General features: G+C 49.0%; 9 protein-coding genes across 9 annotated transcripts; 3 read left to right on the top strand and 6 right to left on the bottom strand.

The window, feature by feature from the left end:
* Positions 1-2,515: 2,515 nt before the first annotated feature.
* On the top strand, positions 2,516-4,444 carry FMAN_00812 (putative phosphogluconate dehydrogenase (decarboxylating); the record flags this gene model as incomplete). Its single annotated transcript, XM_041827731.1, has 4 exons — positions 2,516-2,529; positions 2,855-2,887; positions 2,955-3,510; positions 3,569-4,444. 4 exons carry the CDS (start codon positions 2,516-2,518, stop codon positions 4,442-4,444), a joined length of 1,479 nt encoding a protein of 492 aa, XP_041676145.1.
* Positions 4,445-5,257: 813 nt separating this feature from the next.
* FMAN_00811 (uncharacterized protein) lies at positions 5,258-7,483 on the top strand (the record flags this gene model as incomplete). The annotated part of the gene is made up of 3 exons (XM_041827719.1): positions 5,258-5,299; positions 5,362-5,628; positions 5,681-7,483. The coding sequence occupies 3 exons, from the start codon at positions 5,258-5,260 to the stop codon at positions 7,481-7,483; spliced, it is 2,112 nt and encodes a 703-aa protein (XP_041676144.1).
* An 896-nt stretch (positions 7,484-8,379) lies between these two features.
* On the bottom strand, positions 8,380-10,668 carry FMAN_00810 (putative endochitinase; the record flags this gene model as incomplete). The annotated part of the gene is made up of 4 exons (XM_041827708.1): positions 8,380-9,279; positions 9,338-9,464; positions 9,515-9,616; positions 9,671-10,668. The coding sequence occupies 4 exons, from the start codon at positions 10,666-10,668 to the stop codon at positions 8,380-8,382; spliced, it is 2,127 nt and encodes a 708-aa protein (XP_041676143.1).
* A 2,384-nt stretch (positions 10,669-13,052) lies between these two features.
* On the bottom strand, positions 13,053-15,143 carry FMAN_00809 (uncharacterized protein; the record flags this gene model as incomplete). The annotated part of the gene is made up of 5 exons (XM_041827697.1): positions 13,053-13,667; positions 13,714-14,498; positions 14,543-14,703; positions 14,753-14,820; positions 14,868-15,143. 5 exons carry the CDS (start codon positions 15,141-15,143, stop codon positions 13,053-13,055), a joined length of 1,905 nt encoding a protein of 634 aa, XP_041676142.1.
* A 2,039-nt stretch (positions 15,144-17,182) lies between these two features.
* On the bottom strand, positions 17,183-17,989 carry FMAN_00808 (uncharacterized protein; the record flags this gene model as incomplete). The annotated part of the gene is made up of 1 exon (XM_041827686.1): positions 17,183-17,989. One exon carries the CDS (start codon positions 17,987-17,989, stop codon positions 17,183-17,185), a length of 807 nt encoding a protein of 268 aa, XP_041676141.1.
* A 556-nt stretch (positions 17,990-18,545) lies between these two features.
* On the bottom strand, positions 18,546-19,811 carry FMAN_00807 (uncharacterized protein; the record flags this gene model as incomplete). Its single annotated transcript, XM_041827675.1, has 4 exons — positions 18,546-18,887; positions 18,944-19,146; positions 19,202-19,484; positions 19,530-19,811. The coding sequence occupies 4 exons, from the start codon at positions 19,809-19,811 to the stop codon at positions 18,546-18,548; spliced, it is 1,110 nt and encodes a 369-aa protein (XP_041676140.1).
* Positions 19,812-20,711: 900 nt separating this feature from the next.
* Positions 20,712-21,860, top strand: FMAN_00806 (uncharacterized protein; the record flags this gene model as incomplete). The annotated part of the gene is made up of 1 exon (XM_041827664.1): positions 20,712-21,860. One exon carries the CDS (start codon positions 20,712-20,714, stop codon positions 21,858-21,860), a length of 1,149 nt encoding a protein of 382 aa, XP_041676139.1.
* Positions 21,861-22,431: 571 nt separating this feature from the next.
* Positions 22,432-22,869, bottom strand: FMAN_00805 (putative ubiquitin-like protein ubl1; the record flags this gene model as incomplete). Its single annotated transcript, XM_041827653.1, has 4 exons — positions 22,432-22,525; positions 22,592-22,674; positions 22,734-22,788; positions 22,859-22,869. The coding sequence occupies 4 exons, from the start codon at positions 22,867-22,869 to the stop codon at positions 22,432-22,434; spliced, it is 243 nt and encodes an 80-aa protein (XP_041676138.1).
* Positions 22,870-23,517: 648 nt separating this feature from the next.
* Positions 23,518-24,550, bottom strand: FMAN_00804 (putative prohibitin PHB2; the record flags this gene model as incomplete). Its single annotated transcript, XM_041827642.1, has 3 exons — positions 23,518-23,838; positions 23,896-24,251; positions 24,307-24,550. The coding sequence occupies 3 exons, from the start codon at positions 24,548-24,550 to the stop codon at positions 23,518-23,520; spliced, it is 921 nt and encodes a 306-aa protein (XP_041676137.1).
* Positions 24,551-25,240: the final 690 nt, after the last annotated feature.

The raw sequence follows: 25,240 nt of genomic DNA, 5'->3' as shown, positions 1-25,240 counted from the left end.
AAGAAAATGGACCTTATGATAGCCTTCTTTGATTCGCTCTAGCCTCGTTCTCCAGAAAGCGGCCTAAATTAAGTGGGGCTCGAACATCACGTGCGCTCTCCCAAAGCTCAGATGAATATCTAGTAGGTACCATCTCAAGCCATAGGTTCGGCTGATGGCTTGAAATTCAAATGCCAGGGCCTAGTGTTGCTTTTTTGAATCAATATATTATGAACACCTCGGATTCTCATTTGTCATTGGTCACGATGTCTGGCGTTGTCGCCTGTGTTAAGTAACTTGCACCCCCACGAGCTGGAGTGGGTGACGTGCCAGCGTTAGGTAGTCAGTTATTAGAGCCTCTTCGGATTATGAAATCCTATGGCATATTGATTCCTCGGCTCGGAAGCAGACGGACTTGACGGTGTCTCAAAAGCTTTTGTTTGGAGAGAAAGCTACCGACCAATCCGAAAGATTTCATGGCAATAACGGGCAAGTTGGAGAAATCTCAACAACATGGCGCATCCATTCTTTTCGTGACAACATTGGTTCTTGGGGGTTATTGTAAGCTTTGAACATTCAACGAATCCGTAGTTATGGTGGCTCTTTTCAACTTGGGGTGGGGGTTAATGTTGTATATAGCGCATAGCAAGTTCTGGAACTTGATCAAAATGTGTATCCGCACCTATTATTCGAGAGGCTGGATGAATGTTCGGATACTTTAATCTCCATGTACATGGGATGGGCAATTGATCCGTTCTCAAGATAATTTCGGCGGCAGAATTTGACGGCTAATATGGACCGAAGCAAGCGGAACTTGATTATTACCTTTTACCCCGATATCAAATGTTACTTGCATCTCCGATGGGGGTTTCAACTTTCGAGTCTCTATGAGCCGAGTCAATCAGAAATCGGTGTTACCAAGCGTGGTTCAACGGTATCGTCTTGTCGTTTTAAAGTATCCGGCTGCCGAAGCAGGCTGAGGCATCCCGAAGCCAGTATTGCTTGGCCAGTCTGAGGCTTAAATTCTCTGTCTCATGATCTCCTTGGCTGTTTCGTCATGAGCGACTTCGGACACTGGTGAGGCTAAAAGTTGATTCGGCGCTTATACCGCACTGTTGCCGGGGTAAATTCCGGTGGAGCATTTCGGTCAGGCTGGACTCATGAACTGGGCTGAGAGTGCACCTGGGTTGGTCGAGAGTACACCTGGACTGAGCTCAGCGTTTGCGGCCTTTTTCTTTGGGATTCTCCGTATCCGCCTTCGGGGCATTCGGTACGGATTCGCGAAGGCTAAGGCGCGTTGGGGTCGGGCTACTGTCCGATGAACAAGTCAATTGGCACGGTAGTGATTACACGGGCCCGGAAGACGTGGGTCCCAACACTCGGACAGCATTGCAGGATCGCAGAGAAAGGCTGGGCTTGGAGGTTATCCAACAAGCATAAGCTTGAAGAACGAACTGAGACCAGGAGATGTCGATTCCGCGCACGGGACATGTCCAGGACTAAGGGCTTGACTATGGATGTTAGTGAGGCGAGGCGGGTACAACGGAAAGCAATTCATCCAGACTAATATGCGGCGAGCTTTGTACGAGATTTGTGTTGCTTGTGTCACGGTTTCAAAAATCTTGGTAAGCTTTGGGGTTCATCTTGGGGGTAAGACCGCAGCAGCACCGTAGAGTCGTCATAACGTTGGAGCTGAGGGGCGTAGAAGGGGGGACCTGGAGGGGTAACGCTGCGAGGCGCTACAGTCCGCTGAATAAATGTGAGGGAAAATCCCATCTCTGGAACTTGGTGTCCGTAAACGATGGACCCCTACTGATGATCATTGGCCAGCCAGCAGGTACAAGTCCATGCTGTTGGCCAGGGAGGAGTGGCGGGGCATTACCTCAGTCATGATGATGATGATGGCTGCTGAGGAATTGATGCAAAGTTAGTTTGTATTGGTAAATGTAAGTTCTTGCAAGGCTGGCGTAGCGGATGAGTAGATTGACCTTAGTAACGATGATTAAGGCAGGATGAGTGTGAGATCAGCTAGATACCGCAATTACTCATAGTCACCGAGCTGTAGTCAAAGAGGTGATGTAAATGGAAGAAAAGCACCTATCATCTCAGTATCAATCTCGGCCGCACCACAGTGACGATGACGATGAACAGTTGAGAAGAGCCCCGCCAATCAACGCGGAAGCTCCACCATACTTGGCGTTATGCCCGACCAGGTCAATTGTATTGGATTGAGCCTTTTGAAGCGCATTGCGTCGCGTTTGCTTAGTTGAGCCAAATGCAAAGCGTTAGAGAGAGGGAAAAAAAAAAGGTGGGCATCCTTCCAGCTCAGACAGGAGGTGGACTGGGAGGTGAGTGCGGACAAGGTACCGAGCGCCCAACTTTGGCACGGGTGTGACAACATTCATCGCCAGGTATATTTCTCTACAACTTTGCATCTCCTCCCACCTTCTTCCCTTCCTCTTCTTTCTCTCCTTCATACATCTTCAAAAACCTCATTCTATACATACCACTCCCCGATCGCATATCATAGCCCATCATGTCTGGCCCTGTGTAAGTTGAAGCTTCCCTCATACCTCATCTCTTAATATTTTACCCCACCACCCCGCCACGGCCTCATGGTGATGCTCTCATGCTCTCATTCCCGCGCCCTCCGGACGCTGGAGCGAGAAATGAAGTGATCGCCATGCTGAATCCGTGCCTGGACTGTTTGGGGCATTCGCAGTTCTCATCCTCATCGTGATCATGGCTCATGTTCTCGAGGTAGAGCTCGTCTCGCTCACCTCAACCTGGGTGCCCCTCAACAACACAATTCCTTCACCTCACTCTCAAGCTCTGCTACGAAACAAAATGCGACGAATGCTGACATTGTGGCAAGTGCGGATCTGGGCCTCATCGGCCTTGCTGTCATGTAAGTTTGACCCAAGAACCATTTAGCTGGCAATGCCAGTGGCAGCACATACTCACATGCTTCACAGGGGACAGAACCTTATTCTGAACATGGCTGACAACGGCTTCACCATCTGCGCCTTCAACCGAACCGTCTCCAAGGTCGACCGATTCCTGGAAAACGAGGCTAAGGGCAAGTCCGTTGTCGGCGCCAAGACTGTTGAGGAGTTTGTCAGCAAGCTCAAGTCTCCTCGCCGTGTCATGCTCCTGGTCCAGGCTGGTCAGGCTGTCGACGACTGGATTGAGAAGATTCTACCCCTCCTTGACGCTGGCGATATCATCATCGACGGTGGTAACTCTCACTTCCCCGACTCCAACCGCCGTACCAAGTATCTTGCTGGCAAGAACATCCGCTTCGTCGGCTCTGGTGTCTCTGGTGGTGAGGAGGGTGCCCGATATGGCCCCTCTCTCATGCCCGGTGGTAATGAAGAGGCCTGGCCTCACATCAAGGACATCTTCCAGAGCATTGCCGCCAAGAGCGACGGTGAGGCTTGCTGTGAGTGGGTTGGCGACGAGGGTGCTGGTCACTACGTCAAGATGGTTCATAACGGTATTGAGTACGGTGATATGCAACTTATCTGTGAGGTATGAAGAGATAGAGACAAGGACCATCTCGCACAAAAGACTAACAAAGCATTACTAGGCTTACGACATCATGAAGCGCGGTCTCGGCCTCTCCAGCAAGGAGATCGGCGACGTCTTCGCCAAGTGGAACAAGGGTGTTCTGGACTCTTTCCTGATTGAGATCACCCGAGATATCATGTACTTCAACGACGATGATGGCACTGCCCTCGTTGAGAAGATTCTCGACAAGGCCGGTCAGAAGGGTACCGGTAAGTGGACCGCTGTCAACGCTCTTGACCTTGGCCAGCCCGTAACCCTCATCGCTGAGGCTGTCCTTGCCCGATGCCTGTCTGCCATCAAGGACGAGCGTGCCACCGCTTCCACCAAGCTTGAGTTCGTCAGCCGAACAACCAAGTTCGAGGGCGACAAGGAGCAGTTCCTTGAGGATCTCGAGCAGGCCCTGTACGCCTCCAAGATTATCTCTTACGCTCAGGGCTTCATGCTCATGCAGGAAGCTGCTCGTGAGTTCAACTGGAAGCTCAACAAGCCTTCCATTGCCCTCATGTGGCGAGGTGGTTGCATTATCCGATCTGTCTTCCTCAAGGACATCACTCACGCCTACCGCTCCCAACCCGACCTCCAGAACCTTCTGTTTGATGACTTCTTCAACAAGGCCATCCACAAGGCTCAGCCCGGCTGGCGAGACGTTGTTTCCAAGGCTGCCCTCCTTGGTATCCCCACCCCCGCCTTCTCTACCGCTTTGTCCTGGTTCGACGGTTACCGCACCAAGGACCTTCCCGCCAACCTTCTCCAGGCTCAGCGTGACTACTTCGGTGCTCACACCTTCCGCATCAAGCCCGAGAACGCTAGCGACAAGTACCCCAATGGCCAGGACATTCACGTCAACTGGACCGGCCGTGGCGGTAACGTCTCTGCTTCTACTTACCAGGCTTAAGTTGCTTGTCGGGGTAAAGAGATGGAATTTCGATTGGTTAAAGAATGAATACCACCGGGCTGTACGAAGCTCGATCGCTGCGTTTTTATAAAAATCTGTGCTTTGGTACACAGAACACGGTAACGCTGCAAGGATAATGATGAATGGGTTGGTACGGATTTAGAAAGCTTAAGTGATGAAATTCGGGTTTGTGTTTAGAACCTGATGAGAAGCATGAAAACAAAATCAAATAATATTTTCCCAATGAAGTATACAAATCGGTGATAAGTGACAGTTGCTGAGCGTGATAACCGTGGTAGGACTCGATTTATCGTTCGCGCGACAAAATGAAGTGAAGTTGGTCCACTTACGAATAATTTACTTATATAAGAATCCATCCGCTCTGCTCGAACTTTTCAAGATCATTCTTCCTCTAACATAATATCATAAGATCTACCTATCAACGATTAAGTTATATAAATCACCACAACTTACATCAGACCTCGTTCTTTTCCTACCTACCTATGGACCATGGAAGACATGAGCTCAAGACCCGCTTTTACTTACCCGACTCTCTAGCTCTGATTGGCCATCTGCACGTTCGCAGCCTCGTCGCGAGAAGTTTGGAGCCGCGCAAGGGCATTGACTTCTAACAACTCCATCGCAAGTTATATCGTGAATTGCGCCACGCCATCCCTTCACCTTCTCAGAGTCAGCCCATCTTGGCTTTTTCAGCACGCTGAATGACTAGCAACGCACATACCTGGATATCATCAATCGCGTAATTAGATATACCAACACGCCTAATATCGCCCAGCGCGACGCTCGCCCACTATGGCTCAACCGGATCCTAGCCAGGGCGTCCCTCAGGACCTTGTATGTAATGCATACGCGCAAAGATGCAATCGCATCGCAACATCGTTCTGACAGTCCTTTAGATGCCCCACGTCCATCTGATCTCTTCATTCCGATACCCTGTGATGCCTCGACTTGACCTAAATGAGGTTGCTAAATGGCTTATGGCTGCACCACAAGTCGCGAGAGACCGGGCGCCCTTTTTCTGGACATATCTCGATAAGCCTACCGATGGCACGATACTTTTGACCTGGCAGCCCCTTCAGCGTTTGGGAACGACCTTCGCAACCGATGGTTATGTCTGGGCGCCTCCAGAACAGGTTTACAAGCATGATCTGGGCAATGGACTGGTAAGGACAAGATGAGAATTGCACAAAGGGACAGCCTGCTGAACCTCACTAGATGCTTGAGATTTACTATCAGAAAGCTGGTTACATTCCCGGCGAGCAGTACGCTCTCCACGCCCGTCGACGATGCCGACTAGTCCCTATCCCTGGTCATCCTAATCCTCCCCAACCAGACGTCGGCCTCTTCGTTGTGCATTACGGCCCCGCCGAACCGAATGACAGAGTTCCTGTCTCCATGATTCCCTTTGACGAAAGAGTCAACAGCATCATGCAGCAGCGCCACTTCTTGCAGCGCGCTGGCCAGATTCGTCGCAAGGAATTCATGTTATCCGACCGAGTCAACTGGCCTACCCTGCCTGATCTTACCCGTCAGCCGGTACCTCCCCAGATGGCTCCTCGAGGCGTTCCTCAACAGATGGCATATCCCACACAACCCGCACCGGGTCCTCCTGCTAAACGAGCGAGGCACGCCGCGGGCCAGAGTGGCCAGCCCCCACTACCAGGAATGCCTCAGCTAGACGCTGCCTTCGACGATGAAGAGGATGTTTCGCGAGGAGATATGTTTGACCATCTCACCCCAAGAGAGATTTCTATGAGCCGATACCAGCAGAACCACGAGTGGATGGAAGAGATCCTCTCGTCTCCTTATAGGATAAGCCAGATCACCCCTGCCGATTTGAACCTCGGTTTCAAGGGCGAATTGGCATATTTGACCGAAGGCATCTTCCCCGCGCAAGGAGTTGATGCCTCCAATTCCGTGCCTGAGAAGCCGTATATCGGGCGGCTGGATCCCGAAAAGGCCGATGAATTTCGCAAGCGAGTCCACAATCACATTGAGTCAACCAAGGCCGAGATAGAGAAGATGCAGGCCGACCATGCCGCAGCTCTTGCAAAGTTCAAGGAAAATTCCATCCTCAGCACGAAGGAGAAGGAGCTTCGAAACACTGTCGAGGGTACAGGCACTGAGATTTGGCGAATTGAGGGCAAGGTTGACCCCCACGATGAGGATGCTGTTCCTCGTCCCGTCAGTACGAAAACAGTCGAACAGATAGTGTCTGAAGTGGAAGTTGCTACGGGAAAGAAGGTTGATACCAAGCCGACGGTATCTCGTGTTCAAGACGGAGGTTATCAGCCACCAGCACCAGAACCCGTTCAGGCTGACGCTTCGCAACTATCTCGTCAGCCGTCGCAATCTGGCTCGCAGAACAGCGGCATCATGATTGGCGAATCTGACATCGATATGGGTGGCACTGCTGCTGGATTACTCGATCAGATGCATACTGGCATTTCCAACACCTCTACACCTCTGAACAACTTTGGAACTCCTCAACCTCAATTGTCAGCGGCTCAGTCTGGGGCCGGAACACCTTCCAATACCACCGCAGTTGGTTCTGGCGGTGACGTGACGATGGGCGGAACTCAGGGACCAAAGGATCACACAACAGCGCCTGATCAAGGAACTGGCAGTGGAGATTGGGTTGTTGTGCCCAAAGATGGCACTGCGAACGACCAAGCGAATCAGGGCCCTGGCTCGGGTGCCGCTTCTGTCAACGCAAACACACCCACTACTGCAGGAATCGATACTGCCAAGTCTGTGGCTAAGACTGCGTCTGCTGGTGCCACCCCAGCAGCTGGGACACCCGGCGGCTCTGTCTCTTTTGACCAAAACGACTTCAGCTCCCTTGGTGACCTTGACACAGCAGGTGATGCCCTTAACTTTGACGGCCCTACGTTAGACGGTGCAGCAGGCGAGCTGGGTGAGGGTCTAGATCTCAGCATGGACATGGACGACTCAGCATTTGGAGACGCTTTCCACGGCGTCGAAGCCTCTGGAACTCCCCAGGGTCAGGATATGTAGAACGCATCCCTGTATGGTGAGCCGGAGGAGGATGAATTCCATTGAAAAGGGGGAAAGATTTTTTTACTGAAAGACCGGAATTGGTTCTCAAGACGTCGGAGAATGGCGCGTCTTTGTTATCATGGGGAGTTTTCTTTCTCTTCGGCAATTGGGGGGCTATAGGACTTGCTTTTTGTTGAGTTTTTAGGTATTGTCTCGGGTCATCAAGGCCCGATGTAGGACATTGATTTATGCCTATGGAATAGGAAAGTAGCTTGTAGACTAGAGGCAAGTAAATCTGCAGTTGAATAATTAATATGGTCTGCCATGTGTATATGTGCTTGAATCTAACACTATTTGGCCTGTGCTGGCTGGAACCCTTGCAGCCGTAGCGAATGAGCTTAGGAATGAAATATACTACCCATGGAAGCTAAAAACTTATGTCTATGGTAACAATGCTCCCAAACTCACGGCATTATCCTTTCAAGTGGCTCAAGTCTGGTTAAGACCTTCAAGACGACGTACCTCAAGACTCAAACGTAAAAGCTCATCGCCGTTCATGACTTGTTGCACCGCTGTTCTGCCATCTTAACTGTCTCACTCATTATTGCTTGAGCTGTAGGCCAGGATAAAATGCCTTCTATGATGAAAATATAAATGAATGACAATCATGGGGTCGGAAGAAAATTGCTCTTGGCTTTTGTGAGCAGATTGGTTCAAGTGAACAAATGAATGTAATATCGTGTAATATCATGTAAGGTAACGAGGGCTTTTCTATATTCTATACAGTGACAAGTTCCCAATCACATCATCTCAAAAACACAGACCACAAATGGAATATTGCAGACTCCAAACATATCCAACACACATCCGTACAAAGTAGCACAAAGGGAAAATAGCCAGCGCAGTTCGCAAAATCAAGACGGCATTCCAGCTCGTATGTTGGCGTATGCACTCGTGGGGTATTTCAAAAGATTGTTGGCCGTCTCTAGGGTGCCCAATGTGCGCTTTACACCAGAAACGATGCTCTGGGATCCAACCTTATCTCCACTCGCCTCCCAAAAGAAAGCACCACCAAGGTTTCGCTGGTTGATATAAGCGGCTTTGGCCTGACCAGATTTGAGATCATCGTAAGTAATAAGCTCCCGCGTCTTGCTGTCATATGAATAGCTGGCTACGAGGTCTGCATTGTAGGTAGCCTTGGCACCAGAACGTGGCAAATCCTTGTATAGGTAAGTTCCCTCAGAGTTGCCGCCAACACCTGAGTAGGATTTGCCAAGTCCAGAGGTCTTCAGGAATGATCTCCCGTAAAGAGGCATACCCATGAGAATCTTGTTTGGGGGAACTCCCGCCGCGAGGTAATCGTTGATTGTTTTGTCAGTGCCAAGTTTTGTTGAAAGAGGGTTCTTCTTGGAAACAAAAACGTTGGCCTGATGACCGGTGGTAGTATCCCAGGAGCCAGCATAGTCGTACGCCATGAGGTGCCAGGCGTCAATCCATGGGTTCATTCCTTTCAAATCCATGACTTTATAGTTTGCCGGACCGGCTGATGTAGCAACAGTAAGCATAAAATGGTAGTTCAGTTTGTTGTTCTTTGAGTACTGGTCGAGGGCTTTTCTGAGGCCCGAGAGTATCAAGACATAGTTGCGAGCTTCTTGGGCATTGGCAGGGTATTCCCAATCGACATCAATTCCGTCGAAGCCCCAGTCAGTAATTAGCTTTATGGCAGAAGAGATGAACTTCTTGCGACGGTCCTGCGTGCTCACACCAGTGGCGAGATCTGGACTGTTATTCCAGCCGCCGATTGAAAGTAGCACCTGTTCGTACGTCTTAGCAATCTCACATTAGGCTGCTTGGTCGCGGTAGTAGAATCACCTTTAAATTTCGGTTCTTCTTCTTAAGAATGTAAAGCTGTTTAACACACCCATAAACGTTTGTCCCACCATTATCAGAGTCACCACTATAGAGTCTTTCGGTGTCAGCGTAAGAGTCTGATGAAAACCTAACGCTTTGTTAATAAGTACGATATATTGATGGGGTCGATATGCTTACACAGTTCCGTCTTTAGGGTTAACCTTAGCAAAGGAGTATAGAACATGTGTGATCTGCTTCACCGGCAGATTTTGGGGCTGGAAGTTCGCCCCATAGGTACCCCTGGTTCTTCATTATTAACACCCATTGATTGCACAGAAACATGCCACAACTCACCAGTTTGTGAAGTAGAGGATGTTCCGCTTTCCAGCACCCCGAGCCTCTAGGCGAGTAGGTGCGTTGTTGGCGTCATCCTCATCATCAAAGTCACCACCAAAGTAGTTCTTTGCGCTGCTATCATCCTGGGCATCGGCAGACTCGGGGTTCTGACTTGCCTGCTCAGATGTGTTTCCGGCAGGAGTATTCTCAGATTCATCAGAACGGTCCTCGTCTTCTTCGGGGCCGCCCAGGTTTGGGAAATCCTCAGGGTTGTAGTCGTCCTCATCCTCCTCATCGAAGAATTCGTTATCGGCACCCCCTTCATCACGCCTGAGGAGCTCAGGTGCCGGAACGACTTCATCATCGCCACTGGCAGCTCGCTGGTCAGAATCAGGAATGGCAGTTTCTTGCGAAATGTCCTGGTCATCACTCTCCGTAGAACGAGTGTTGTGCTTAGACTGTGCCCAGGGGTTTCGTGGAGGGATAAACTGGGGAACTGTATCCCGAGGAGTGGCAGCTTGACTCTGTTGAGGCTTGCGAGATCCTCGAAAAGGCGCCCTAGGCGGGATGAAAGATGGCTGTTTGTCATTACTGTCGCCTTCTTCATCCTGAACCTTGACAACCGTCTTCTTCTTCTTCACAGATGCAACCGAAGCGGACTTGTCAGAGCTGTCCTGGTCCTTAGTTGACTTTTGCCAAGATGCTTTTGCTACGAAAGGCATCTTAGGTGGGATGAACTCAGGGACGATAGTCTCTTTAGGATTGTTCGAATCAGCGGCGGTAGTGGTGGTCTTGCGGATTTTGGTGTTAGGGTCAAGTGCGTAAGGCATCTTGGGAGGAATGAACTGCGGTGCGGCGGTCTGTTCTGTTTCACGACGGACAGACGTGGTCATCTTGGTCTTGGTCCCATGTGTATGTTCGATGTGTCCATGAAGATGTTGGTGTCTGGGCTCCACTGCAGGCACAGCAAGTGCTTGCACCAGAAGCGGCGCAATGAGGATGAGTTGCTTGAGCATATCTGATACGCAGCAATTGATCTCAAGGTGAGAGAGAGCCTGCGAAATGAATGTCCTCTGACTTGAAGAAGCCTAGACAATGAATGGATGATATGGGCTAGTTAAGTTTAATTGGCGAGTATAAGTGCTTCTTATAAAAACAAGCTGTTTGTAAAGGAGTGAGACCTCGTGGTGTGTGAGGTAGTACTCAGATAGTCCAAGGGGTCCAACTATCTCGAGAGGGGGTTGAAGCTGAGACAAGATGCTGAAGCCAGGCTGGTTATGAGACAAGGACTGGGGTGACGGAACCGGAGAGTAGTCTATGAAGCACTATACTTTAAAGAATGAGATGAAGTCAAGGAACGAATGACGTGGGTTGAGTAGCGATGAAAAAGGAATGGCTTAAGGGTGAGATCAACTGGGAGGGAAGGGGGGCCAAGGACTTCAGGCGAGGGAATTGGGGCAAATTTATCACATTGGACATGATGATAAGACGCCACTCGATCAATAGAGGCATGATGGAGGTAGGCGGCCTTGAAGGAGTATAGCATCACGACGAAAGCGTAGCTTGGCCGCGTGTTGGCCTAAAGAAGCCTCCAAGGATGCTACGGAAAGCAACGCTGGGCACCAGTCGAGACGATGCCGTTCTCGACTGGGAATGCCCTGACGCCGGATGAGACACGACAAGCAGATCATTCGAGCTTATCGAGCGCCACAAGCCCCTAAAACGTGGGCCTGGTATGTCTTGGGACCTTGATTAGGAATGAGCTTAGTGTCTGGAATCAGTGGTTCAAGGCGCTAGGGGAAATGGTCGGAGGTTAAGACATGGTGGTGGCTGTCAATCTTTGTAAGTTGGCATCTTTTGCTATTGAAAAGGCGGCATAATGAAGCCGGGTAGAGTTTGGGAGGCTTGAGAAAGAGGCTGTCTAGGCTGTGGGCGTGAAGCTCATGATGTGGTTGTGAGTGGGTCATGATGATGAAGGGTCAAGGTAGAGTTTCCTTAGGAACCGAATGGCGTCGGGATCCGATAGCTGTTCCTGCGTAAGCCTCCTTCCGTTTGATCGATTTATGTATGTACCTTCCTTTCTGTTCCTGGTGCGCTCTGGTCCCTCCCTTCCTAATTAAGCACAAGTGATTGTTTGAAAGTGGGTGTATCTGGGGAGCCCTTGATTGCCTTGCAGGATTTGAATATTGTCTATATATCAAACTAACCAAGGGAGAAACATCGATTAAGAGCTCCCTCAATCATTCAAAACAACCCTTTCTTGCACATATCGTATGGACCTGCAACGAAAAGACGCCGCTCCCGGCAATGTCTCGTCCTACCCTTGCGCTCCCGCATTTGAAGGGAGCAAAGACCCCCCCAATAATCTCACAACTGCAACTCCTCAATATTGTCTTCACTCCAAAACAAGAAAAATTAAGACAAAATAAACTGCCCCAGTATCAAGGGTCTAGATCATGATCCAGAAGATGAACGTTAGCAAAGGCGTCGCCGACATTCATTCTGGACTCATGAATAACGGATAAATCGGTTCAACGTGTGCTCTATAGATCAGCCTGCACAACGTCCAAGCTTTGGTGATTTGAAATAAACAGTTTTTCTCTCTTCGCTGTTCCTGATTCAAACTCTTTACGGTAGAGAGCTCGTGACTAAACTTCGTGATTGTAGATGGCTGACCCTAAGACTAAACTAGTGAAGCCATCGCCTTATCCTCGCATGGCGTTCCAATTCACGGCTTTCATTCCAGTCATTGACAAACTTGATCCGTAAGCTCTCGGTGGCCCCGTTTGCATCGAAAATTCTGCAGTTTATCTGTGATCTGAGACATGGTTATATTCTCCGGATCCCCGACATCTCGTTAGGACATTGCTTTGACCAACCCCTTGTTAACTAGGGCCATCAAACGCAACTCGTTCACTATGACATGAGCCTATAATCCATGAACCCGGCACGGCGCGGCACGAGATAACCTGAATTGACGTCTTGTAGCCTAGCTTAGTTATGGATCGCCACACAGACAAATGTATTGACACAAGATGACGACTTCCTAGACCTGCGACCTCTAGCACGTAGAGCTAGGATGTAGCCAACTATTATTGAATCCTATGCTTTTCTATGAACGGACCCTTCATCATAGCTTACTTGATATCTGAAACTTTACACCAGTAGTTAGACTTGGAAGATTATGATGTATACATTGTCATGTTCCCGGATATAGGGGCTAACCTATACTGCAAGTTGTCTTTCGAAAACAATACTTATGATATTCTTTGCCTAATTACCTATCAAATACTACATGAAGAATAGCTAGAACATACACAACATCTCTCAAACTTAGCATACTCAACAGTAACAACCGTACTCGTAAAGGGCCCAAAGGCGGTTCCCCCTTTGTCTGTACCTAAACCGTGACGTTGGTCCCTCTCTGATGAAGACTCCATTTCCTCGTCTCCAAAATCTGTCTCTGCCTTACATTAGTAGCCCCAGTAAATCCCCCATCATACCCCTCCTTCGTCCCAGAATGAATAGTCTCCAGTTCAGCCAAGTCATCTCCTGGCCGTGGCTTCTCATCACGCCTCGCGGAAAGGTAGAAGAAATCCCAAATGAAACTTCGTTCTAGCTTACGCGGCTTTCCATCAGCGGTCCAGAAACGCTCCTCGCTAAGTTCTTGCGAAAGATGACGTCTGAAATATCGATCTTGAGTAACCCACCAAGCTCGCCAGACGAACAAGATCAGAAGAGTGAGTGGGATTGCGGCCGCCCAATAGTACCAAAAATGCGCCCCAAAGCGGTTCACCTTGATTTGGTCTGTCATAGGTCTCGAGGAATCGTCGTCTTCTTCATCTGGGCCGAGCCAGTCAAACATGGACATGCCGAAGAGAGTTCCAAGAAATTCGCCGGGTAGAAAGATGGCGGTTATCACGGCGAGAGCTTTCATTGAAGAACTGTCGCGCGATGATGCTACAGCCATTCGGGCATTCAGGATATTGTCTTCTTGGGCCATCTTACTGTAGATCTACTGCTTTTAGTTGGTGTTCAATGCTCGACTTTGTACCACTCACCATATCGATCTGAGCACGGCATCTGGCCTCGGACATGCGTCTATCCGTCTCAAGACCCATGCAAAGACGCAATAAACCATCAAGATACTGCCTGATCTCATGCCAATGGGGCCCCAAAGAATCGCCATCCGTCACTTCATCAGGAAATCGAAGCTTAGGGAGATCTCTGGGGGGCAGAACCGGACTCACTGCGGGAGGTCCCCCTAGAGGATCAATTACCGTGGGACTCAACATACTGAGATCGTTGCCAAAGTTGGAATAATTTCCCATTCGCTCATTCAGCTCGTCTCCCGCCAGGATCAAAACTTTGATGGCTCTCTCCATCCAACGAATAGTATCCAGCAGTTTAATGGTGTCCTTGAGAACTTCGTGTGCCCTTTTCATGAGTTTGGTCATGGTGCTTGGGCCCCAAGCAATTCTCTCGCCACCTTTGCCATTGCTGAATGTGCGACTGAGACGCCTCCCGGTCTCTGTGGCATCGAATCCGGCAATGTTGCTGACATCGTATTCCAAATGAGCCACGTTGGAGTTGTTCTCGATAACAGCCTCTTCGCATCGCATAAATTGCACTTGGAGAAGCACGACGGGCATGATGAGAGGGTGCGCCCAATGGTCTCTGCATGACTCCAGACGATGATCATATTCGTCGAGGTCATCGAGGTTGTGTCGTCTTGGCTCCCATGACTGTCGGACAAGGATGGTCGCGGAGCGTTCACGGACATCGTATGTCATGGAAAGAAAGTCGCAAGGCGTCTTTGGCATCTCTGAGAATGCGAGAATAATACCTGAATTGTTAGATAAACCTATGCATGGCGTTGAAGGAACTTACTCAGCTGGGATTTGTCTTTTGACCAAAATCTAGATTCTGTGGTAGTTCGAGTTGAGTATTGCAGCGTGGCAGGATGAAGGTTCATGGCAGCCAGGTCATCAACCGTCATGCTGAGAATGTCTCGACCACCGTCGTAAATAGTTTTACGCTTGAAACAGATTCTATATTCGGTTAACCAAGAGATCCTGTGTATCAACTGTTTGAACTTACACCCGGCGTATTCGGCCTTCCATTCCGGCCGATGGGGCTTCCTCATCGTCTGGTTTTCGAAAACTGCCCTTCAGACAATTAGTTCACCGCTCTCTGTTCAACGGACTGTACTGACTTCACGATCGAGCATATGCCCACGCCGAAAAGCTAGGTCAAAGAGAGCTGTTCCCGAAGCATCATCGCGAGTAAAGTGGTGGGTGATGTGGTCGTCATCATCCACCCATGGATCCCGTTTGGTGGATGGTGCTCCAGGCTCCTCTGACCGTTTATAGACAACATACTCGTCATATTCAATGTTAGACGGAGTATCTTGTGCAGTGATCAAAACTTGGTTAGAGCAGGTTTTCTGATCGTAGTTGAACAGGTCTAGGCCGTGGTGTACCAGCCCCATTAAGGCGGTTTTGCGCCTCCTCCGGAGACCGACAGCGTGATCTTGCGGAACTTGAGAAGAACGGCCACCCTAATGAATGGGGTGGAGAACTCTGGATTCATGAGAATCTGAAATCGTTGAGATTGAGTTGATAGTGTTGGCGGGGAGGTACTGAATGCACTCCTTAAGCGATAAGAATATAACTAGCTGGTCTTTAACCCCTAAGTATGCAATGCACGCAATATTACTGAGCGTCCAGCGGCGGGTCAAGCTTGTTTATGAATTGTCGAAATGTCCTGGACGCTGACTGCCAAGACATCGCTCTTCAGCCCCCATACAAGGGTGCCTTGCTCGTTGAGAGCCCAACTCTCCATGGAGGGTTTCGGGCACCACATACCGCCGTCATGGGACCACTTCGAGGGCTGAGATAGATCCCTCAGCCTCGCTGCGTATTTCCGTTTAAGTAGGAAACGGTTGACAGGCCCATTAGCCGGCTTCGGATCGGCGAATAAGACCGCGGTTGAGTCTCCGGGGCGGACCCGCACGGAGCGGATCGGAGGTGGCTTAGATCCGGGGGCAGGTGACAAAGCCGGATTGGTTCCTCTTCTGAGAGCCCGATATTAGCGAGCTGCCATTCTGGGTTTATCTCGGGCGTAAAGACTGAGGCGCAGGTTCGGATAGAGTGACATGCATCCAACATCACGGGACTCATTCTTCGCACTCATAGCCATTTACGGTAAGAAATCTTTCAGTCTTGCTGCCCAACATATCAGATGTTGTTCTGTACGAACTCTGATCTTGGTCGATATTAGCAATGACAGCCGTACAAAGCAATTATTGGATAGGCTGGTTGATAAACAGAATGTCAGCACTCAAACAAGATGGTAAGAGGTAGAGTTACAAGGATATAGACTACAAGAACGCTGGCAATCAAAGTCGTCTCGGTTGTCACATTCCGAGTTTTACGTATAAAAAATCATGAGTGACTGGGTGCAGATAATGGGGGGTTTATTATAGTCGTATATCTGAGAAGTTAAGGGGAGTCAGACACGTCGCAGGTTTCCAATTAAGTATTAATGGGCTTCTCCATACATTCCGACAGTTGATGAATCAGCTTCACTGTTTTATACACTTCTCAGGTGTTAGTGACTTGTGAACTGCCTTGACTACTTCCATCACTTGAAGACTCGTCCTCAACTTCGCTCTCCTCGGTAATACTCCCAAGTCCCGTCCCAAAACTCCAGGAGTTTGTTTCATTACTATCCCTGTTGTCGATCTTCTTTTCTTCCGTATCTCTTTCTCTGATTTTCCTCTCTTCTATTCTCTTCAGCTTTTGCTTAACATCGTCAATGCTCTTCTTTGCCCTGTCGAGTTTGCCATCCAGGGTGATACATTTGTTGCAATTTGTCTGTATCCTCCGCGAAGTCGGTACATGAGGCTTCCTGATGACACAGTCATGGTTTAACTTTCCATCGCGGAAGTCTTTGGCTGTTTGGCACCGCTTCACGCAGATGCCCCAGCGCTCGTGGGCGCATTTAAAAACGACTCGACCGTAGACGCACATACTAATGATCTTTTTGCAGAGTTTGGAGGTTGCGGTGAGGGATTCCTGATCAAGGAGAGGAAATCTGACAAAAGTCGAGCATCTTATCGCTTTAATATCTGTCTCGGAAGAGTGAATTGTTCTCATGTTCATCAAAGCTTTGTTTGTTGATTCATTGTGACAAGTGACATGCATGAACAAGTAATTCCAGAACAAAACAACACATCATGGACGGTGGCGGACCAGCTTCACTTAAGTTCCTTTTAAAGCATTCAGTGATCAAATCCGAAGTAAATATTACATGGACTAGGAAACGCAAATATATTAAAAGGTACTTAATTCGGCAAGCGTCCGTGGGCTCCCAGGGTTGTCATCACAGCTGGAGGTGTTGAGTCCGGGCATGCACGCTTTGTCGAACGCTTTGATGTTGAGAATACCATGTACATCCAGATGCTACTAATACCAACAACAAAGAGATATAGGGCTCTTTCAGAAACCGGAAACTTTGTACTAAGCCTTAGGCCTCTAACAAGCCACTATCCAGTACTTCTCGAAAGTTCCTCGCCCAGGATATTTTACCATTTCTCTCCTCTCCAATGTGTGGCACTTCAATACCGACCCTTCTCAAAGTCTTTAGCAAGGAAGACTCTTCGTTGTCCGATATGACTACTCCTCCTGTAAGCAGACACTGCATGTCCGTGGTCGAGTCCCCAAAATAAATCACCTCCCCGTCCTTCTCGTTGATGATGTGTTTCAAAGCCTTCTTCTTCTCGCATACATTGGTCATTCTCCCCTCGAAAAATTCTGGTCCTTTTATCGTTCCATCTGAAGCCGGTTCGTTGGCAATAACCTCAATTTTATGCGGTAAAAGAGCTCCTCGTAGAAAGGCCCGGGACCAATTGACCGATATAACACTCACATCCCAGCCCCTCTGTCTTGCAAGGGTTATGAGATCCGTAAATCCATCTCTGATCTTAATTCTGCCGGCCTTGACAGCGTCAGCACCAGCTTGCGACAACGCCTCAGCGTCTAGACCGGCAAAGATGCGTGAGTCAGCAATACGTCGTAGAGACATCTCTTCCACGTCTTTCATTCCTGATAGGAATTCGATCTCATGATCCACAGATGTTCGAGTAACCTCTGGTGATGGATGGTTGTCTTTGTAGTGTCTGTAGTCGGCAACATAGGATTGCACCACTTGGTCCCAGGAAGTCTGGAGGTCATGGCCATATTTATTCCTCTGTATCTCGAGAGCTGAGCGAGCAAGCTCCCCGATAGAATCTTCTTGGGTGATTGTGCCATCAAAGTCGAATACCAGATGCATCTTGAGACAGGTCGGATAGTAAATGTTGTCTCGAGCCTTGGTTATAAGCGGGGTTGTTTGGGTGATTAAGAGGAGAAGAGCGTATGTGAATGCATACATCTAAGCAAAGTAGGTGATCTCAGCCCTTAGACAGCAGCTACTCCAGTCTTATAACGATCAGAAAGCGCCTCGCCTCCGATCAGTTTAGAGTGCATTGGTGTTACTGCGGGGAAGTTATTACGTAGGTAGGTAGTTATGATCTAGAACAATAGTGAGTGGATCGATAACCAAGTGCGAGAGTAGCCCAGCCAAGAATGCTATAGCCCAAGTTCAATCTCAGATCAGATAAAATAAAGATAGCTTCAGTTGACGAGCGAATCACGGCTCCCAAAGCATTTCGCTAGATGATGATTGATTACAACTGGTAATCTATAAGACTAGAAGGGTATCGTCGCTCTAAAAACCCTACCCTGAATCCTTCAAACACCACATTAAATGATATCCTCCGTTCGTTATCCTTGATGTGAAATATTTGCCCCTTTTTTATCTTCTTCTAAGAGGTTCGTCGACGCTGATACTAGGAAACGGGCAACACATCCTCCATCTCCGCATCGTCCTCATCGTCATCAACAGGTTCAGCAGCAGCCTCCTGGGCCTCTGCGCCACCCTTGTCGCGGTAGGCATCGCTCAGGCAATACTGGTTGGCAAACCGGCCACTCTTGTTGAGAACAGCAATCTTCTCGAGCACCTGTCGAAGGTATTGTTCAGGCTGCTGAAGCTTTTGTCGCAAAGCCTTGACCGACCAATACTGATACTGGCGGAAACAATCGAAAATGAGATCCAGAAGCTGGTTCTCTGGAATACGGGCTGCCTTGAACACCTCGCCCTTCTTTGGCTTGGCTGTGGCAGCGATATTTTTCTGTGACGTTTGTTAACATAACCGAGAATGAAAGATTGCACGGAAACAAAACGTACGATGAAGCTATCTCCGAATTCGGCGGCGCGGGTAGTTCCAGGGTTCACTACGGCTGAAGCTGCGTGTCGACTGATGATTTGGACCTTGGATTTGTTCGCCTCTGCATCCAGAATCTTCTGCTGAAGCACCCGCTCTTCCTCATCTTTGCCGTGGGGCTCAACACGAACATCGTAGGCAATCTTGCCAAAGACCTTTGTCTTTTCTGTAATGCTTTGTTAGCACCTATTCGTGGCACGGCAATGCGAAACCAAGCTTACTCGGGACAGCTTTTCGATAGTATGGTTGATATCGGCTCCTACGGTCGTAGCTCGGTCGTTCTGCTCCGTTGTTGTTTCCTTGTTTCTGCCTCAACAATGAGGCAGGGATGCCAGCATCGGCAGCCTCTTGTCGCGCCTTGCTTCGCGCCTTGAAGCCAGGCAAATCCTCCTCGCTGAAAATGAAGTGGTTGCTAACGTTGTGTTCTTGGACTACTAGGTCATATTCGCGAGGCAGCACCTGATGCTCCGGGCAGTTGGCGGAGAGAAGCATGCGAAGTTTGGTCTATGTGTATCAGTATGGTGCCATCGTCTTATCAGGTATGCATACATCTTTGCTGCCGTCGGGCTTTGCTTCAGTCCATGTTCGCAGAGTGCCAATCTGAATTTCGTCGTTGTCGCCGAGTCGCTCTGTCAATTTAGACCAAGCTTCCCACATGTATCGAGGAACGCGCGCGAGGTAGAGTTGCTCGAAGGCGGGAGCCTTGTTGTCGTAGAACTCGAGGTCACCGGCATCTTCATACAAATCTTCTTCGTCGACTTGCGCAGGAGAACCAGACGCCTCGGGATCGGGTTTGATGAAGGGCTCCTGCTTGATGAAGGAATTGGCCATGATGGTGGTCGAAGTTGTGCAGGACGAGGGATACTTGGAGATGCGACAAGTCGGAGGAACTTAGATAGGTGCTGTGTGCAAAATGTTTAGGATATGTAGGTTTATCCCAAGTTTAGGATCTCTCTGTACAGAAAGGAAGAGCTTTGTATGCGCTTTGTTGATTCGCGCGCCCCAGGGAATGGCTATCAGCTTGTGAATGATGTCTTTGAGTGGAGACCCAGGTAGCCAGGCACGCTTATGGCAAAGCCTGTCTCATGCTTAGTACAGTACCGAAATGGAGATATGTACGGAGTACACGGTATTGATATGGACGGGAGGTGTGGAGCTCTGATTGGATCATGGGAACTGAATCGCCTTTGTTACTCTATAGTAAGAATTCTATTTATATATCAGCTTGCAAGTATGTAGGTAGCTTGTCGGGAACGGGGTATTGAGGTGATCAAAGGCGATGCTGACTACCTACCTACCTAACGAGGCCCGGGCGGGGCCTCCTGGGTTTCGTCGCAGACTACTAACTTATTAAGGTAAGTTAGTGCCTACCTACCTATGGATACTGGTACAATGGCTTCCTTTGACATTCAAGCACCCTTTCAAGATCTCGACTCCCTTGGAACATCACACATTTACGATGCTGTCGCTTTCTTTATAGCGATGCTCGGCTGCCCTTCCACGGGGCTCAACACTTAATCACCCTTCTTTCTTCCACTGTACTGTGCCAAACCCCCGGCTTATATAACCCTTCCTTAAATCGTCTTACTCCTCAACTGTAACACTGCTACTCGGGCGTTGCTACATTTATAACAGAACCCTCCTACATATCTCCCCATATAACAATATCAGGATCGCATGAACTTACAAAACGTATGAACGAACTCTCGACACTTTACCCCGAGCTTCAAGATGCCACCCAAGTCTCTGTTGGAACTTGCCACTGCGGCATGCATCAAAAACATCCGCGAACTTGACAGTGTTGGCGACTATCTTCCTTATAAAGCCGTCCGCCTCCTTCTCCTCAAGATCGACAACGCGAAGCAACTACGAACTATCGAACTGAACTCCCCTCAAATCCAGGGCGAGACAGGCGAGGTGTGGCTAAAACTTATCAAGCATGAGTTTCCTATGGAAGTCAAGCAAAAGGCATACAAACCACCAAACCCAACTAAATGGTATCGCGTCTACGAGAAATACAAGTCTGATCACCAGAAGGCCCTTTTGGAAAGTGAGGCGAAGCTCAAGAATGCTCTCATGGGACTCAAGGAGGACAAGGAGAAGAACACCAGTAAGATTGTCGATGACAGAAGACTTCTGCCCCGAGGAGGCAGGGTCGGTCCGAAGAAGGCTTGGGGATTTGGCGCGCGAGATCCCAATGGCAGCACTCTCGCTTTCAATAGGGGAAGCCGTACCAAGACTCACAACGGTGCAAGCGTCATGCGCAAAGTACGGCGAGAGACAAAGGAGATTGCCAGTATCCACGGCGCACTGTCAAGGCCAACACAAGCCTCGAATGCTATCACAAAACTCCGCAAGGCACCTGCAGCTATGGTGGGCGACTATCAGAGAGCCGCCAAGCCAACAATCCGACCTCCGCTCCCTCCGCCACCGAAACCAACAGTCTCTGATGTAGTTCGAACCCATGAGGCACGGGCGCAATACATCTCGGACTCTGATTCTGAAGATGGGGATGATCTGTTTGACGATGAACAGCCGGTACCCCGTCGAAAGGCCTCATCTCACGTATCGTTGTCTCCTCTGAAGAAGCCTGCTGCTGGCCACGGCGAATCTACAAGCAAGGTCAAACGTACCGGTCTTCTATCCAACAGCTATAAAGGTCCTAAGCCTCAAACTACAACATCTTCACGGCCCAGAGTGACCCCTTCAGCTGGAAAGTCGGTATCTCCTACCCCTCAACAGAAACAAATATTTCTTTCTCCCGAGCCGACCGAACAGTCTTCACCTACACGTCTCACAAATACACGACCTAATCCGGGCATCGGGCCACGCAAGCGCAAGGCTACGGATGTCTTCATGAAGCCTAAGAAGAGAGCTTAAGATCCAAACAATTCTTTGCTCTTGTTTTTTTTATATTTGACACGGTTTGTGGAGAGGTTTATTTCAGGGACAATTTCCAACCCCATTACAATATAGGAGTACAGTGTATAACGGGCCATAGCAAGGTAAACAAACGGCGATAAGCGAATGACAACAATGATAACGGATAAATAGTCCATAAATCGTGGAATTAGACTGGGAATACAATGGAATATCGAGGTTGGCGCATGTGTGCCAATTTGTGATGTGTATGATAACACTAAGACGACAAGCGGAAGATGAGTTTAGGCAGGCTTGCTAAAACGGGATGCTTAATCAATGAGAATAACTTTATCGTATCTTTTGGTATTATCACCGTGTCTTCTGAAAGTGTTTAATACTAGCAGCAATGTTCGCGCATGATTGCTCCAGCTGACTCGACATCATGATCCCGTGGGTTCAACAGCTGTTGCACTGTGCTCAGTCATTCCACCTAGTACAGTGATCCCTCGTCATCCTCGGTTGTCGAGCGACAAACTCGTTAAGTCGGGATGAGGTCCACTATGTTCGCTCAAACATTCGTTCGATGTGTTTATGCCATCCATCGTCCTCCTCTAAGGGCGAGAACGAGATGGAGAGTGTCACCAGCGGAGAGATTGTATTCGGCAGCAGTCTTGTCATCGGTCCTAGACACGGTGCGTTAGTATACTGAAAGGCATGATGTTCGTTCAGAAGTTTGTATGAGAACGTACATTTGCTTGCCGCCATGGATAAGTCGCTGTTGGACGGGCGGGATACCCTCCTTCTCCTCGACCTTTTCCTTGATCTGTGAGACCTGCAAGTGGTCAGCTGAGATCTTCCCGCTTCTATTGTCCGCCGTCTTTCGAGATTTACCTTGTAATCCGACTCAATATCCAGCTCGATCTCCTTGCCGGTCAATGTGCGGACTCTAGTCATCGCAGTGTTAGTTTGCTCCCATGTTTGCCAGCATGACGTCGAAATTCCGACATGTGACGTACTTGATCAACATTTTGGCGGCTGTGGTGAGGAACCAGGGTGTTGTGTGTTCGAGGGAATTCACAAGAGTTTGCAAAGAGCAAAGAAGAAAGTGTCGCGTAGGTTTCGAGTATGCGAGGCTGATGTAAACGTCAAAGCAATGGCGGCTATTAGGTTGGGCTGACTGAGCTTGATTGATTCATGGTGGGGTTATGGGCTAACACTGACGGAGGGGGAGGGGCGACCCTTGCAGTGACTGGAGCTGTTGCCTACCTCGGCGACACCTACTAGGTACCTAGGTACTAGGTATACCTCAATACTTCCTATTGTGAGTTCTGCAGCTCATGATGGTCAGAGGCTTCAGCGAATACGATCTTGCCCAGGTTGAAGATGCAATATTTACCAAGATACCTAAGTACTTACTCGTGTCTATGTGTCAAGAGCGGAGTTTCGAGACTCAACTACTGTTTTACGTAGTTTGCATCTGCAGTGGTTCACTTGTCGTTCGTGAATTAAGACCAAATTCTATGAAATCGTTTGCAGCAGAGCAGAATTGGTAGTTCGACTTTTTCTACCTCATTATTCCTAATAGTACAACCCTTTCGGTAGACATACAGTGGAGAGTTCATTAAATCCATAAGCACCTCTCCTCGTTCACAGCTCGTCCTTCCATATCATCCGATCAGCTCTTGTCATTACTGTCGAATACATTGAGACCCAGTCCCTCAGAGTCAAGCATGAGTCTGTTCTTGGAGCCAGCCTCTTGGAGCTGAGCAGCAATGTATCGAGCGTTCTCAATCTTCTTGAGCTCAACATAGGCCTTGTTCTTCTTGATGGCCTCACCAATCAGTTCAGCAGAGCGAGCCTCACCCTGCGCCTTGACAACCATGGCCTGCTTCTCCTGCCGAGCCTTGTCGACGATGAAAGCAGCTCGTTGCGCCTCTTGCTGGGCAACCTGCTTAGCCTCGACAGCAGCTGTGAATTCGGGAGAGAAGGCAAGGTGCTGCGGGATGTCAGTCAGACCAGATGCTGCTGTTCAAGTATGGGAGTATTTGCTTACAGTTAGGGATACATCGTCTAGGAGAATGTTGAATCGAGCAGCTCGTCGAGCAAGGTTCTCTCGAACCAGTCTGGCAACATTCTCTCGCTGTGTGATGAGCTGGCTAGCGTTGAATTGAGCAACAACACTCTTGAGAACCTCATTGACAATAGACGGCAACACACGCTCGTCGTAGTCGGTGCCTAGTGTACGGTAGATCTGAGGCAGAGCATCAATCTGTGGGCGAGAGAGCACACGGCAGGTGATGTTGACCATCTGCAGATCCTTGGTTCCGGTCAAAGACGCCACATTGCGTGGCTTTGCTCGGACATCGTACACAATTGGTGTCTCAAACCAAGGGATGTTGATGTGCGTTCCTGTTTGCTCAAGTAAGTGTCTGAGCCGAATCCTCCGAAGTTCGTTTTCTCGCACCTTCATTGTAGATCTCCTTGCTCACACCAGTCAGCCTCTGGTACTTGATGGCCCGGTGACCACCGTCGACGTTGAATAGGGAGTTTGACAGGAACAGAGCACCACCAGCGAGTAGCAGACCGCCGAAGAGTGCACCGCCGGCTGCTCGAGGCATCTGAGGGCCACCTCCTCCAACACCACCACGGGCCTGTTGCATCTGTCGAAGACGGCGCATGGCTTCCTCCTGCCAGTTGTTGTTCGACATTGCGAGTGTTTGTTTTCGGAGCGAGCGTGGACGAATCGAACCGATGGGATATGTCGACTGACTTTGGTGGTGATGGTTTTAGGCGTCCGTGTAGTCGTCAATGATGGTCATGAAGCTAGGTACTCGATTGAAGCTGTCGGCTAATGTGGGTCCCTGTTTTTTGCCCGCCCAGCCTTTCCCTTTCCAGAACAGCATCCATCTGCTTCTGGCCTTAGCCTTATCAATGTATTAGTGAGTGGTCTGAACTAGAGTGTATCAGAAAAGCAATAGACAAGAAGGCAGCAAAACGATTGACAATAATAGGAGATTACTTTATCATGCACTATGCCGCTAGATACTTTATGTTGTAATTTTCATCTTGTTTTATACTACGGTGTATTACACTATACAGTCTGCCGCTACCTACATCGTACCTTGAGTTGGTTGGATATTATGACTTACCCTGAATGATAGCAAGAGTATGCGACTATAAATAACGAATAGATCCGTCCCTTATACGACATCTTAATAAGAATTGATTTTCAATATCTTTTTCAGTATTCACAATACTGGTGTAGCAGTACGTCAACTGGGGCAAAGGCATGGTCAACGTATTAATAGAGCTCCTTAACGACATAATCCAATATAGTGTGTAGTTAGTTACTCATTGTCCCAAATACTCACGAATATTACACCATAAGTTGTTCTTCA

The sequence above is a fragment of the Fusarium mangiferae genome (genome assembly GCF_900044065.1).
Source record: "Fusarium mangiferae strain MRC7560 genome assembly, contig: FMAN_scaffold001, whole genome shotgun sequence".
In the NCBI taxonomy this organism is placed as follows: Eukaryota; Fungi; Ascomycota; class Sordariomycetes; order Hypocreales; family Nectriaceae; genus Fusarium; species Fusarium mangiferae.
This window is presented reverse-complemented; position numbering and strand designations above follow the sequence as displayed.